The 15,167-nt window shown below is 42.7% G+C and overlaps 2 protein-coding genes across 2 annotated transcripts in view; both read left to right on the top strand.

Moving 5' to 3' along the window:
• LOC5502251 overlaps nt 1-15,167 on the top strand; it is a 108,897-nt gene that overhangs the window by 74,322 nt on the left and 19,408 nt on the right. Inside the window, exons 19-23 of the mRNA XM_048727654.1 lie at nt 6,290-6,514; nt 11,538-11,791; nt 12,212-12,317; nt 12,455-12,808; nt 14,793-14,828. Coding sequence (XP_048583611.1) covers nt 6,290-6,514; nt 11,538-11,791; nt 12,212-12,317; nt 12,455-12,808; nt 14,793-14,828 — 975 coding nt within the window. The remainder of the gene's footprint in view (nt 1-6,289; nt 6,515-11,537; nt 11,792-12,211; nt 12,318-12,454; nt 12,809-14,792; nt 14,829-15,167) is intronic.
• On the top strand, nt 124-5,968 carry LOC125563031. The gene is made up of 2 exons (XM_048727655.1): nt 124-1,649; nt 2,336-5,968. Exons 1-2 carry the CDS (start codon nt 1,121-1,123, stop codon nt 5,050-5,052), a joined length of 3,246 nt encoding a protein of 1,081 aa, XP_048583612.1. The 5' UTR covers nt 124-1,120; the 3' UTR covers nt 5,053-5,968.

Raw genomic sequence — 15,167 nt, 5'->3', positions numbered from 1 at the left:
CCCATATGCACGTGGCGCGTACAACCAAAGCAGAAACTTTAAGAGGTATAGAAAGAGTTCCCGGATCTAAAAGTTCCTATAATATATACGAGCATACAGTATAAAGCCTCGATCACATCAAGTGTCTGAACTCATATATAACCGACATTCATAGATTGACATTATCGTTATTATTGTTATTGGGTTCCCTGTGGGCATGATGTCACGTGATTGATGAGCCCACGAGGGATTTGTTGAGTTCATAAAAAAACCCATTCAGACAAGCACTCTTTCCGTAGTTTTAATCGTAGTTTTAATCCCCCAACTCGCCGATACATTGGTGCCGTGACCAGGATGGAGGAGCTGCAACGTCTAATTGCCTCTCGGCGAGGCCACAGGCGCCATCTTACGAAGTTAATGAAGAAATCCGAGGAGATTTTTACCAAAGATGGCGGGTTTACCGAACTCGAACTCGCATCGGCGAAAAACACAACGCATCAACTCGAAGCAAAGGCTGGGAAACTCCGAGACTTAGATGAGATCATAGCCCCGAAAATCGAGAAGCCTGAAGATTTGGAGGAGGAAATAATGGAAACGGAGGAAATCCAGGAAGGGATCACAGATATGATTGCAAAGCTAAGTGTAATCATTAACAATGACAATGTACCGAGTGTTAATACTCCTTCCCCCGTCGTTCCGCCGCCTGTCGCTCCAACATCCTCTCCCCAAAGCGCTTCTTCCATGTCTCAAAATCCAACCAATAAAGATCCAACCCAAGTCGTGCCACCCTCAAACACAACTCAAGTTGTCCCGCCCCCAAACATTACTCACCCCAGCAATGAGCCTTTCATTCCCCAAGCAAGTAACTTCAACTCCTATAGCACACGTCTCCCAAAGCTGAACTTGCCCGTTTTTAGTGGGGACCCGTTGGAGTGGATGACCTTCTGGGATTCCTTTAATGTAGCTGTTCACAGCAAGCCAGGCTTGCCTGATGTAGACAAGTTTAATTACCTAAAGGCCCAGGTTTCAGGGGAGGCAGAGCAAGCAATTGGGGGCTACCTAATTTCAGGGGATAATTATGTGAAGGCACTGGCCACTCTCAAGGAACGTTTTGGGCGAACACACAGTGACGAATGCTCATATGACTGCCCTATTAGATCTGCAATTTCCCACAAGCAATCTTGAGAGCTTGCGCCCCTTTTGTGATGCATTGGAAACCAATATAAGAGCACTAGAAGCCCTCGGCAAGTCCCAAGACTCCTTTGGGGAACTCCCTATTCCTGTTATTTTAGGAAAGCTCCCTAATGAAACCAAGCGCAACCTAGCCAGGATACAACAAGGGGGGGACTGGGCCATACAAGGTCTGAGGGAAGCTCTTAAGCATGAGCTTAAGGTTTTAGAAGCAGGATCCCCCCTCCTGTCGGAATCTACACCCACAGCCTCATTCTTTACCGGGGTAAAGGGGCCTCATCCCCAGGGGAAATGCAAACCCAAGGTCATTCAGTGCGTTTACTGTAAAGGGAAGCACAGTACACATAACTGCGCCACCGTTTCTGACCCTAAGGCAAGGAAGGACATTGTTGTCAGGCTGAGGCTCTGTTATAATTGCCTTTCATCCTCCCATATCAGCTCCAAATGCACCTCGAAGTTTCGCTGCCGTCAATGCGGAGGTAAACATCACACCACAATTTGTGAGAGAGACAAGGGGCAAGGTCCTCACCTTGGGAACAAGGAGCCCCACCCCAAGCAGAGCAATCCCAGTCGGTTCATACCACATTAGCACCAGCACACCCCTATGGCATCACCCATGAGTATCCGATACTTCTAAAAACTGCCGTAAGCCATGTCAGGGTTGGGAATACTAGCAGGGAGGTGAACATACTTCCCGATGAGGGCGCGCAACGCTCCTTCATTACTAAGAAACTCGCTGATGAACTCGGCGCAAAGCCTATTTCAAGGGAGAATATCTCCATGTCTGCCTTCGGGGCAACAGAACATTCCCTTAGGAGACTAGAAGTTACAAATGTTGAAGTAATCAGTGAGCAAGGGGATAGGATTCCTCTCCGGGTGCTTGTTGTTCCACATATAGCCACCCCCTTGCAATGCAAACATCACACAGATGTCAGTAACATGCCCCACCTGAAAGGATTGAAATTAGCACACCTAGTGTCCAGTGGTAATTTCGAGATCAACTTGTTAATTGGTGCTGACCATTACTGGGACATTGTTCAAGAAAAGATTATCCGAGGGGAAGAGGGGCCCACAGCTATGCAGTCCAAATTGGGCTATCTACTATCTGGTCCTGTAAGGGCCAGGGGGATGCAGGGCAATGTGACTAACATTTTCCACATTTCAGCCCACCAAGAAGATGAATTTGATCTACAGCAATTTTGGTCCCTAGAGTCAATGGGCATATCACCCAATGCTGACCCCCCTGAGAAGAACTTCTTGACTAATTACCAGGCCACCTCGATCACTAGAGACGAAGACGGCACATACATTGCTGGGTTTCCCTGGAAGGAAGAGCACGCCCCTCTCCCAACTAACTTCAGTATCTGCGAGAGACGCACAAGGGCTATCGCACGACGACTTCACAAGACACCAGATTTGATGAAGAGTTATGACGACATCATCAAGGAACAAGAGGCCAGAGGGTTCATTGAGAAGGTTAGCAACCCTGACCCGTCTGACCACGCCCACTACATACCCCACCACCATGTAAAAAAGGAGTCATCGACCACGCCCATTCGTATTGTCTTCGATTGTAGTTGTCACCAGGCTCCCTCGACCCCAAGTCTGAACGACTGCCTAGAGGTCGGTTCACCTTACCTAGCTGACATGGGCTCGATTTTAGTGCGGTTTCGCGCCCACCCTATTGGAATTTCTACTGATATAGAAAAAGCTTTCCTCCATGTACGTCTCAGCAAAGCTGACCGCGACATGACCCGGTTCCTATGGCTCTCCGATCCCGGTGACCCCGAAAGTGAGTTCCAGACCTACCGTTTCAAGTCGGTCCTTTCTGGCTCTGCGAGCTCCCCCTTTATGCTGAATGCTTTCCTTCAAACACACCTTGATAATCATAAGACACCAGTCACACAGGACATGAGGGACAATCTCTATGTTGACAACATCATCACCGGCTGTGAAACACACCAAGAGGCCCCGAGTTACTATGACGAATCAAGAAGTGTCATGACTAAAGCCAAGTTCAACTTACGGTCTTGGGCATCCAATAGCCAACCCCTTCTCCATCGTGCTACCCTTGATGGAGTGAACGATGCCAACTGCGACAGTGTCAATGTTCTAGGCTTACGGTGGGACACCTCAACCGACACGCTAACACTTGCATGTAAAGAATTACTAGCACCTGACGACACTCTTGTCACAAAGCGAGAGATCTTAAGGGAGTCATCTAAGATCTATGACCCACTAGGCCTCATCACCCCCATCTCAATCCGCGCTAAGATCCTTATCCAGGACCTCTGGAAGTTAAACGTAGATTGGGATGAACCCCTGAATGGGGAGATACGAACTCGCTGGCTCAGCATTGCGCAAGAAATCCGACAATCAACCAATCTTATTATTCCTAGATGCTATCTCAGCAATCGGTCAGCCAACGAGACGACTCAGCTGCATGTATTCGTGGATGCTAGCCCGAAAGCCTACGGAGCTGTGGCATACATACGGCAGCCCAATCAGACTTCCTTTGTAATGGCAAAGTCACGTGTCGCTCAAGTAAAGGAACTGTCACTCCCCAAACTAGAATTGATGGCAGCACTGGCTGGTGCAAACCTTGCAGAGTACTTGCCTAACTCTTTGCAGAAGAATTTTCCTGATCTACAAGCATTCTTCTGGTCGGACAGCCAGATCGTGCTCAATTGGCTTCACAGTAATAAGCAGCTTCAGCAGTTTGTAGGTAATCGAGTCAGAGAAATCAAGCGTCTCTCTCAGCCATCTAGTTGGCGTTACTGCCCCACACGCGATAATCCAGCAGACCTACTAACGAGGGGTCTAACCACAGCAGAGCTCCAAGCATCAACAGCATGGCTGCATGGTCCATCCTGGATAACTTCAGAATGCGACTGGCCAACGTGGGAATCAAGCACCACCCTTCTTGTTGAGATCCCAGAGGAAGAACCTAAAGTTACCCCAGAACCTGATGTGTTAGGAGAGCAAACCGACTCTAAAGCAGACGCGAATTCAGTCGAGAATCCAAGCATCAGCACGATCATGGATCCCACTAGACACAGCACACTGAGGAAACTTCAACGTGTAACCGCTCTTGTACTGAGGTTCGTCCATAACCTCAGAAACCCCACTGACCGCAGAAACGGACCTCTGATGGTCACTGAGCTGACGAAAGCAGAGAGGACATGTATCCACGATCGCCAACGCCACTCTTACGCCAAAGAAATAGCAAACCTTTCCGCCCATGACAAGTCTGGGACCCCTTTGACACGGCAGCTGCGCCTGTTCATGGATGACGATGGCTTACTTCGCTGTGGCGCGAGGATTCACAATGCCCCTGTTTCTGAAAACGCCAAGTTTCCAGTTCTTCTTCCGAAAAAAGACTACGTGACGACCCTCGTTATCTGTGACACGCATGAACCCCAATTACATGCTGGCGTTAGCTCGACACTAACTGCATTACGCCAGAAATTCTGGGTGCCTTCGGGAAGATTCCAAGTAAAAAGGGTCTTGAACAAATGCGTAACGTGCCAAAAAGTGAACGGTGCTCCATACCGAGCTCCAGACGCTCCGCCACTAACAAGCCTCAGACTCCGGGAGACCCGACCCTTTGCGGTTACAGGAGTGGACTTTACGGGAGAACTATATATACGAAACGGGAAAACTGACTCGAAGGCCTATATCTGTTTGTTGACATGCGCAGCTACTAGAGCTGTACATCTTGAAGTCGTTTCAGATTTATCAATCAAAACATTCATTCTCGCCGTACGTAAATTCGCAAGCCGCCAGTCCATTCCAGACGTTATCATTTCTGATAATGCCAGTACCTTCCAATCGGCGGCTGCTGAACTCGAGCACCTGTTTAATTCACCAACGCTCAAATAGTTGCTCGGCAAACAAGGGATAGATTGGAAGTTCATCCCGAAAAGAGCTCCATGGTATGGAGGGTTTTGGGAGAGGCTGATCGGCCTCACGAAGACGACGCTGAAGAAAGTCCTTGGCCGACCATCCATCAACTTAGTCACTCTCCAGACGGTTGTCATGGAAATTGAGGCTATCCAAAATGACCGCCGACTAACATAAGTCTCTCCTGACATAAATGATGACGACCCTCTTACACCATCCCATCTACTGTATGGAAGGAGGATTACCAGTCTCCCACATCCTGACACTGATGCGGACGAACTAGCTGACCCGAGCTATGCAAACGATTATCATCTCCGAAGGGATGCTACTCGTGTAGCACTAGTTATACAACACTTCTGGCAGCGCTGGAAGCAGGAGTACCTCACTTCGCTGCGGTGCTTCCATGCCGCAACAGGTGGCAGCGGTGAAACACGCGTCAAGATAGGAGACGTTGTCCAGATCCACAGCGAGAAGAAGAGGTTGAAGTGGAAACTAGGCGTAGTGGAAGATCTGATTAGAGGTGCCGACGGATGTGTACGGGCTGTAACCTTAAAAAACAGCTAAGGGTCACACGAACAGACCTATCTCCAAGCTATATCCCCTTGAGATTACTACTGATGTTGTGGAAACTGCAGACGCGCAGACAGGAGGTCAGCTCCAGTCCAACCAACCTATCAGGAGAAGCATGCGAATTACAGCTGCCACAAGGGACCACATCGCAGACTGGGCCCGGCAACTACGCGCCCCCCGGAGGATGTCTGAACTCATATATAACTGACATTCATAGATTGACATTATCGTTATTATTGTTATTGGGTTCCCTGTGGGCATGATGTCACGTGATTGATGAGCCCACGAGGGATTTGTTGAGTTCATAAAAAAACAATTCAGACAAGCACTCTTTCCGTAGTTTTAATCGTAGTTTTAATCCCCCAACACGCCGATACATCAAGCAAACGGTGAAATGAGAAGATGGGAGATGAGTAGAGTCGATGAGATTTACACTCTTTCTAGCTCTTACAGTCTTTGGTAGTTGATGAGAGTGGTCACGTTTTTATCCAAGAATCAACGCATAGTCAATAATTTCAGCGTAGTCCATAACTCTAATCAAATCTCGTCTCCGTTAAATCGATGACGCCAAATTAAATAGAGGGAGGTCTACCTTTATTAACTATAGATTACCTATGAGGCTTAACTTAATTTAACTTTTATCCAGACACAACGCACTTCTCCATATTCCATGATGCATTCAACTCGTCTTCGCCCACGAAACTGACCGGCCTGTCCGCATGGGGTCACGTGATCGTACCTGAAGAGATAATGCGTATGTCTTATGGGTGTGGTGACGTCAAGGGAGACATTATGAACTGGGGGAGTCTCTTTAAGCTTATGAGAGGATCGTATCGGACAGAGAGACAAGCTGATTGTAGGATTGCAAAAGGTATAAACACAGGCTTGCCACCCGCGTCAATAAAGGATTTCAAAGGCATAAAAATTCACGCAAAAAAATCTATGAGTTATATCTCCATGCTCTAATTCATGAAATAAACTTAGCGTAGGGTTACACTGTGTATCTAGATTACATTCCAAAGATGCCATTTGACCAGCTGTCCCGATCATCGACGGAAAGCTAAAATTGACGTTCAAAAAATCTTTCTCGCATGTTTTTAAACGGATTGTTTTAAAAATCGATTAGGGGATAGTTCCAACCCTTTCCCATCCTGTATCTATGTCAGTGTTTTCGTAGTCGTTAAAAATCCGGTAGAAAATTGCGCTGAAGCTGAGGTAGTAAGAATTAAGTTGCCAGCCTTGTATCATTATCATACTAATTATAGACACAAAATACGAGACAAACTTATATCGCGCTGTAAACTCGTAAAATTTAGCTTCTTGGGAAGAAAAAAAACAAAACAGACTAATGCATTTACATCCAAACTAAGTTTATTTCATGAATAAGAGCATGGAGATATAACTCATGGATTTTTATTTGCGTTAATTCGTATGCCTTTTGAAATCCTTTATTAACGCGGATGGGAAGCCTGTGGTATAAAATGCATGTAGCGTTCTAAGGTTTTCTTTGTAGTGCGGGATTAAAATGAAATAACAGAAATAGCCGCTCTGTTTCTTTCAGGTTACTATTTAGTCGCACAACAGCTTTCCTGGGTACCAGAGGCTCAGAGCTTCGCGGCGACGACGATTTGAGCAAAGCGAAAGAGCCTCTTGTGCAACAGATAGCCAGTCTCACTATGGTGCTAATGTCTTCATAGAGGATTTGTACTACGCCGTTAATTGTTTTTTACGGCGGAAAACGTGTACAAACAAAATCATTCCAGCTAAGCCGATGGTCAATGAATAAGCGGCGAATGTTTTAGTCGTTTCCCGAGCCTGGAAACTGTGCCTCCAGTGTTTCTGTGAACCTTGCCTTTAATGGCGGTTATGCCGGTTGGACGAGTGAGCTTGCCTTCGCTCTCCTCTCTAGTTGCCGAACGTAGTTTATGTAAATTACAGACAGGATCATGTTGTATACGAGCGAACAGCACGATAAACGCTCTACAACTTCTCTTTTTTAGCCTTTGTTTCAGAAAACAAATTGAACTGACCTGACTTCGTATAAAATTTTTATGTAGGACTAACGTGAAGCACAAATAAAAACATTTTGACAGGTCATTCTTGCGCGACTGGCGTCATGATTGTGAAACCTGTTTTGCAAGTAATCTGAGACGTCGCTAACACCATAGTGAGGCTGGCAATCCGTTGCACCAGTGGCTCTTTCGTTTCGCTGAAATCGTTGTCGCCGCGAAGCTCGGAGCCTCTGGTACCCAGGGTACACTACAGCAGAATCTGCTGATATAGTAACAATACAGTCAACTGTCGGTTATGACAAGGCTTCGACACGATCACAACAATGAACAACACGATTACGATACACCCATCGCACGATTACGACACAGCCAAAACACGACTACGACAAGGCCTCGACGCGCTTGCGACATGACCACGACACGCTCACAACACGATCATGATACCACATATTTTGTTTGCTATAAGTTACTAAGTTCTCAGAGAAATTCTCCGCCTTATTCGATGTGAAATGGGCTTATTTGAAGCGTCACGTCATGTTTTTTCGTCATGTCATAACGGTAACTTCAGCTCCGCGTGGTCGTCCTCTTTGATTATTTTGGGAGGCATTTTAATGTTACTGTACGTCTCGTCATTTGCTTATTTTTCTTCCTCAATTCTGCATTCATTGTCCACGGTGGGCTAATAAGTGGTCAAAATCGGCGCTTTCGTATTCTCGCGAGCCCGCAAAAACCAGCGGTTATCCATCCAAAAGACACTCGGAATTAAAAATGTCGGCAAAGGCTGTCCGAAGGAGTCTTGTTAAAATTATTGAATTTAGAAAGGAAAACAACTAATAGTGGAAGATAAAAAACAAAGCAGCAAAAAATTGAGCTTCTATGACAAGCTTGAGTCTCTCTGAAGAAATAATTTTGTCGGGGTTCGAGAAGAGCGACGCATATTTTCTTACCAATCTGTTGTCAAGGCTGCACAAGAGAGGTTGCAATGTGATTGTGTTTCTCTAGGAACGAAAATTGAGGCCCAATGGGACAGATCCCCGAGAAAGGAGTCTCTGGAAGATTTCCTTAGAAGGATAAAGTCTGTGAGCATGTCGAATTATTGATTTTTTTATTCTATCGTTTTTTAAAGCATTTATGCTCTGTGGATTCTAGCTTCAATTTTTACCAAAAGGTCGATGGTGATATTTGTAATAGAATACCTGTTATTTATTAAATAATATGTCTTACATGATGTTTTTTTTTGCAAATTGATCTACATGTAACTGTTTTCCAAACATCAGAACTGTATATTTCAAACCCCTTAACATATTTTAATAACAACCTTGTACTATACAATTCGAGCATCACTCCCCTTTGAACAATTTATAAAATGCTAAATTCCTATCTCAAGCATCTCATTATGACTGGGCAAGAAAGTAATTTTTATCTTGCCTTTATCTTTTCTCTAAAAAGTATATTCCTAATCAAAAATAGTAGTATTATCTTTTAAATCCACTTACTCTTTTGTAGCTTGAAGCAGTCATAAAAATCCTTGATACATGAGTCCACCTTTTTCATGAAATCCTTCCAAGCTACTTGGCTTGTACTGGTGTATTTCATTTACAACTGTACAAGGGTTTAGAATACCTGTTATTGTCTGAGTGGAATCTATGATTTCTCTATTTTTATTATTCTGGATTGCTTTTACTTAAAAAAGCTTTATTTTTACTTGCTATTCCAAGTCCTTGTTAGCCGTCTTCCTCTTCTATGCCTTATCTTGTGAATCCCATAAAAGGTGATAACTCTAGTTCATGATACCCAAAGAACTATATCAACCAAAATATATTCAACTATATCAATTAAAAAATTATATGCCCCTAGATTTTCCGAGTATTTATTAATTGAATTTATTAATTGATAGTTATTGGTGCCCTATACAGTGAGTACAGAAGAGATTGCTTTAATTTTACAGCAGCAAAACTTTGTTATTGAGTTATTTATCAATAAAAGAAGAGTTAGAAATGAAACTTCTATCTCCTACTATATAAATCACTAAGAGCAATAGAAAGCAAGACAAAAACAAACTTAGTGTAAACTAATCCTCTTTTGAATCCTGGGGGTTTTTGTTTACCCAAATCTCAAAAAAACTTAAATCATAAGAAGGAACCACAGATTACCAAAAAGTGATAGAGGATGGCATAGCCACAGGTGAACATAGTTTTCCTTACATGTCCTAAAATCATTTTTGGTTTGTTGTGAACAGACACATCATTTACATAACCATTGAAAGATGCAATGTCAAAGTATTTTGTGCAGCTGTCCTTACTGTCAGACTAGCCTAAGACTAAGGACCGCTGTGGTAGAGACCATAGTCTAGTGGAAATAGAAACAGAATCTTTGAGACTGGGGAGGTGTTAAAGTGCTTCAAGAAACTGATGACAATTATTTAGGATGTTCATGATAACGTAAGTGATGCCTGTCATTTTTGTTTTTGTCTACACATTAGTCTACTCAACTGATTTGACAAATTCCTAGTGTAGCTTCTAGAGCAGCTGTGCAGTAGCTGCTACCAAGTACTCATATATATATATATATTTTTTTTTTATGCAGAGGAATCTTTTTAGCTAAAGAGGGGGGAGGGGGAGGTCAAGCATGCCTACCTGCCAAGTTCTCCATACAGTAGGTCACTCAAGAAATAGGAGCAAAGTAAAGGACACCCTTTTTCCATATGTGAAGGCACTAATACAAATAAAATAGATGTTGGACCTGTCACATTCCCATATCAATATTTGGGTGAACTTCAAACCCGCTCGGTCAATCTCTGGGAGGCCTGGGTCTAAGGGCTTTTCAAGATTAGTGAGATACAAATTTGACCAAGCTGTCAGGTTTTTTGACAAATTCTTGCCTCGAGTCTCAAATTGACAGGAATCAGCTAAGATATCTACTCCTTTGTAAAAACACGAGAAAATAAGGCCTTGCGCACGTTGTTGCGCATCAGAGCGTAACAAAAATTATAACGCTAGGTTTATGATTAAAACTTTGATCTCGAGAAAGCTACACACTTTTTATTTTATTTGGATAACCTTTGTCTAATGTACATCTCGAATCCGAGTAGATATCCCACTCGCCAGAAAATTCTGATCGATTGACAATCATACGCTCGAGAGTTTTGTCAGTTTCTGAAAAACAGAGGACTTACGGGGAAAAAAGAGGTTCTCATGAGAAAGACAATGAAATTTTCTTTTGAATCCTGGATTTTTTATTAACATCAGATACAATATTTGTGCTGCTTTGGTGGTCTGATTTCAGCGCTTGAGCCAATCGGCAGTGCATTGTTTACAGAACGCGCCTTTGGTTACCGTGGAAGCGAAATGCATTCGAAAGTTGGGAAATCTGCCGGCATTTGAAAGCGCCGATTTCGTGCGCCCGCAAGCCCATCGTGTACGGCAACCGCACGATCACGATACGGCAAAGACGACAAAAACGACATGGTAACGGCACGGTTACAATACGACTACGACACGGCCACAACATGGTCACGATACGGCCGCCGTACGGTCACGACACGGCCGCGACACGTTCATGATACGGCCACGATACGGTCATGGTATGACACGGGTATCTCACGGTCACTACATGTTCACCGCAGAATCAAGACACGGTATCAATACTGCCACAACACGGCCAAGACACGACGAGGATACGATTGCGATATGACGATACGTGACCACGGAACGTTCATCTCCTCGTGAAACAAACATGCCATGATATTGTACAGTCACAAATTTGTCATGATTAAGAAACATTCTTATGATTAAGAGATAGTCTAACCAAAGCCACTAAGCGACGGCTAGCTCACGACAGAACCAATACACGGTCGTTCTCACAAGTTTGGTTCAATTTCAGGAGGGATGCTTCTAAACATTTCTTCAACTGCTTCTGTTCTGTCCAGTCCGTGGTTTAACCGTTCTGGCTCAGAGTACGAGTCTTGCATGAGATTTCGTTACCTAGCAACGGGAAGAAGAACCGCCAGACTCGTCGTCTCGTTGAGAGTTGAGGGGGATCCTATGGGCGAGAGGCCGGTGTGGGGGGCAGGAGGAGATGACGGAAGGGCGTGGCGGTACGGACAGGTAGTGATCGGTACCGTCACTAGATATCAGGTATGTCAACAGAGTCGTAGCTAGTAAGGGGAGCAAGAAGGATAGTTTTCCCTAATCTTCCCCTTAAGTACAGTATGTATGAGAAAAAAACATTAATAACCCTCCCCCCCGCAAACCCCCTTTCCACCACACTTACATCATGGGGAGTTAAAAAGTTATATATTGGGAATTTCCACAGTTAATCTAAAAGTTATTTAGATATAAGATATAAATACAAATATATAATTTCTAAAAGGATTCACAGAAACGTTACTCTCAAATTGCTTATATCTGATTTTCTTATTTTTGTAGCCGCTTTTCTGGGTCCGCCACTGAATTGTACGCTCAAGTCTCACAAAATAATAGGAAGCACTTGTTTACGCCGTTATGTAACTCGCTAATCTAGTTGTCTACATCAATACTCTAAAAAATGATTTACAGGTCTCCTTTCAAGCGGCGTCCGTTGACCACTCGTCCATGTTTGCATTGGGGGGTGTCTGGTTTAGCTCTGGGTATTGTGCAACCACGCCTCTAACAGCAGCTTCAGGTATAACATTTCTGTTGTTATCTATAAACTTGCTTTTAAGTTATATAAGTTATATTCCATATACTCAACTCTGCTAGGAAATAAATGAATAAGGAAATAAAATAGCAACATTGTGAATTATTTGTTGCTTGTTGCAGCATGTAATGAACACTTCACAGCGCCATACGGCAACATCACTTCTCCAAACTACCCCGGATATTACCCACGTGACACCAAATGCGAGTGGCTGATAACCGCCCCTGTCGACCACGTGATCAGGATTACATTCCGGACATTCCAATTGCCTGAGCTACCACGCTGCGCAGGAGACTATCTTGAGTTGCATGACGGGATACCTAGTGCTTCTCACAAATCGTCGGTGATTGGACGATTTTGCGGCAATTACTACCCACCTGTTGTTGAGTCGTCGGCTAATCGGATGGCTGTTGTTTTTAAAAGCAGCAGCAGCGCTGTTCCCGCATCTGGATTCTGGCTCTATTACGAGGTTTTCGGTAAGCTTTTTAATTACTGGGATACCTGTGGTATCCCAGTCATAAAATGCAACTGTTTTTTTGTGGTACCGAAAAATCTGTATTATTGTGCAATACCCCATGAGCCTCTGCGCCACAGGCGATACTCCTTATTTTAATGTATTGATTGCGACCTTACTGAAGCCTTTTTCTTACACGAAGTATCTACCCTACTGTCCTACGTCATCGCAACGCTTAGTTACAAAAAAACTTTTGCATAATTTTAAACTGTGTCATGGCCGCCATCTTGAATTTGAGATTCCAGCTCTCAGATCCATGTTATTTGTGCAGTTGAAGTCCCGATTCGCGATTTAATAACTGCATATTTAACCATAGCCTCAATTTCTACCAAGTTATTATGGAAAATCATCTCAGCTTGGATTAATTTCGCTGTATTTACCCGTGTTTACATTTGCGACCCGAGTGCGAGACACGCGGCTCAAGATAAGAATTGTGCTGACTGCTTTAGACTCATACAGCTTACTTCAAGACGTAATTAAATGTGCTCTGGACACTCATGAATGGACTCGAGGTATTTACCTTGATTGCTTAATCTATTTTGAAATGGAAGTAGTTTGTAACAATTGATGGAAATCGTCTCCTACAAATCGCTTTGTCGATGAATGAACTTTACATTGGACACTTGACCGGCTACCCTAAGATGAATTTTACTTTCTTACTATAAAATTCCTTGATCTCTCTCATTGAATCTCATCATTTTAATCATGTCCATTTTAATAAAGTACAGCATAGGTGTTGTAAGTCATATAAGTGTAAAATATGTACTTAAATCTATGAAAATTATTTTGGTACTTTGGTGCTTCCTTTAGATAAGCTTAAGTTTTATTATTTCCCTGAAATACCTTTATCCCTCATTGAATGTCATTTTATTTTTATGGAACTATTTCAATAAAATCTAGAGATTTGTAATATTTTTGTAGTGTTGTTGATCTTGAAAATATGTTTATGCTCTATAAATTTCAATCAAGTCTGGACATTCTATAGCCCTCTCATTTGACTTCAAAATAAATAATTGTTGTTGTTTACTTGTAACTTTCATAAATTAAAATAATACATTTCAATAAAATTATATTGTTAATACAATAGGACTTACTTTGGGTGTTAAAATAAATTTACCCCTAAGTGATAGCACATTGAGGGCAGTGAACCAAAGAAATGTTTAAGAAATAACAATTTTAGAACACATTCTCAGCTTTCCTTAATCGCATTTCGATGCTAACTCTGATGTGGGGATAGTATTTGAAGATAGGACAATCAGCCCTGTCTACTTTCATGGAGCACACCTCGAGTCCACCCCACACCTGAAGAGATGATGCCTTTACCTTTCTTGCCCCAATCAGTGTTGTGATATGGCATTTACAATAAAAAACAAGATTACATTTTTTTTATTATATCCAAAGTAGGCTGTAGAATCTTTGTCATACATGTCACACAATCAAGTTGCAGATCTCAGGTATCCCAGTCAACCCTGCGCGCAGGGTCTAGTTTATTTTATTTTAAAAAGGGCACTTGCACGGCTTGAGTTTTCAGGTCGGCTTTCATCGTTATTTTGGAGAATTTGTAACCACCTGAAATTTTGCGGAATTGCCTAGCAATAACTATACCGGTTATCAAAATAATTATTCAACAACTATGAAATAGATACATTTATTTGCTATGTTTATCTCACAAAATGAATGGAAACGGATGAAAGAAATGCATTTTAATTGCTTATTAGATCCTCAGTATTCTATTAAATATCACGGCTTCACATCAGGCTGAATGCCGTGAAGAAATTCCTTGTCAGTCATTGTTTTCGATAAACATTGTAAGACAAATTATTTGAAAAAAATCTTAAAACAACATCTTATTATTACCAATCGCAATAGCTTCCTTGGAATTTAGCTACGATGTGACACATCATGCATTATTCTAGTCGATGTTGATGATGTTTTCTTTGTCGCAGAAAACAAAGACGCAAAATCCTGTTCTGGGAACACTGGTAATTATAAATCAGTTAATAATAAAACAAGCTAATAAGACACATTCGGGGGGTTACCCGCACGATATTTTTTTAGCTTTCACGATTCACGAAGAATTGAGAGATATACAATAGTTTGTCGATCGAAAAAAAAAACCAACATAGAATTAAAATATCCATGTTAACGAGTAAGGGAGATTGTGTCAGTGACGAAATATCATTTGTCCATTTTCACAAATCACGATAAATGAAAAAAAAAAAGAAAAAAAACTAACCCTGCTAGCTGAGGCCATTCCAGGTGATCTTATGAAACGGGGGCCACTAGAGTGAGCTATCACGTTATATGTGTTCAACTAGAAT

This window comes from Nematostella vectensis, chromosome 5 (assembly GCF_932526225.1).
Source record: "Nematostella vectensis chromosome 5, jaNemVect1.1, whole genome shotgun sequence".
Taxonomy (NCBI): Eukaryota; Metazoa; Cnidaria; class Anthozoa; order Actiniaria; family Edwardsiidae; genus Nematostella; species Nematostella vectensis.
This window is presented reverse-complemented; position numbering and strand designations above follow the sequence as displayed.

Bases quoted from the DNA above. Each gene is read 5' to 3' on its own strand.
- LOC125563031 (XM_048727655.1), top strand. From the start codon at position 1,121: ATGACTGCCCTATTAGATCTGCAATTTCCCACAAGCAATCTTGAGAGC. The intron at 1,650-2,335 runs GTAAACATCACA...TCCACATTTCAG, and splicing joins TCGCTGCCGTCAATGCGGAG to CCCACCAAGAAGATGAATTT.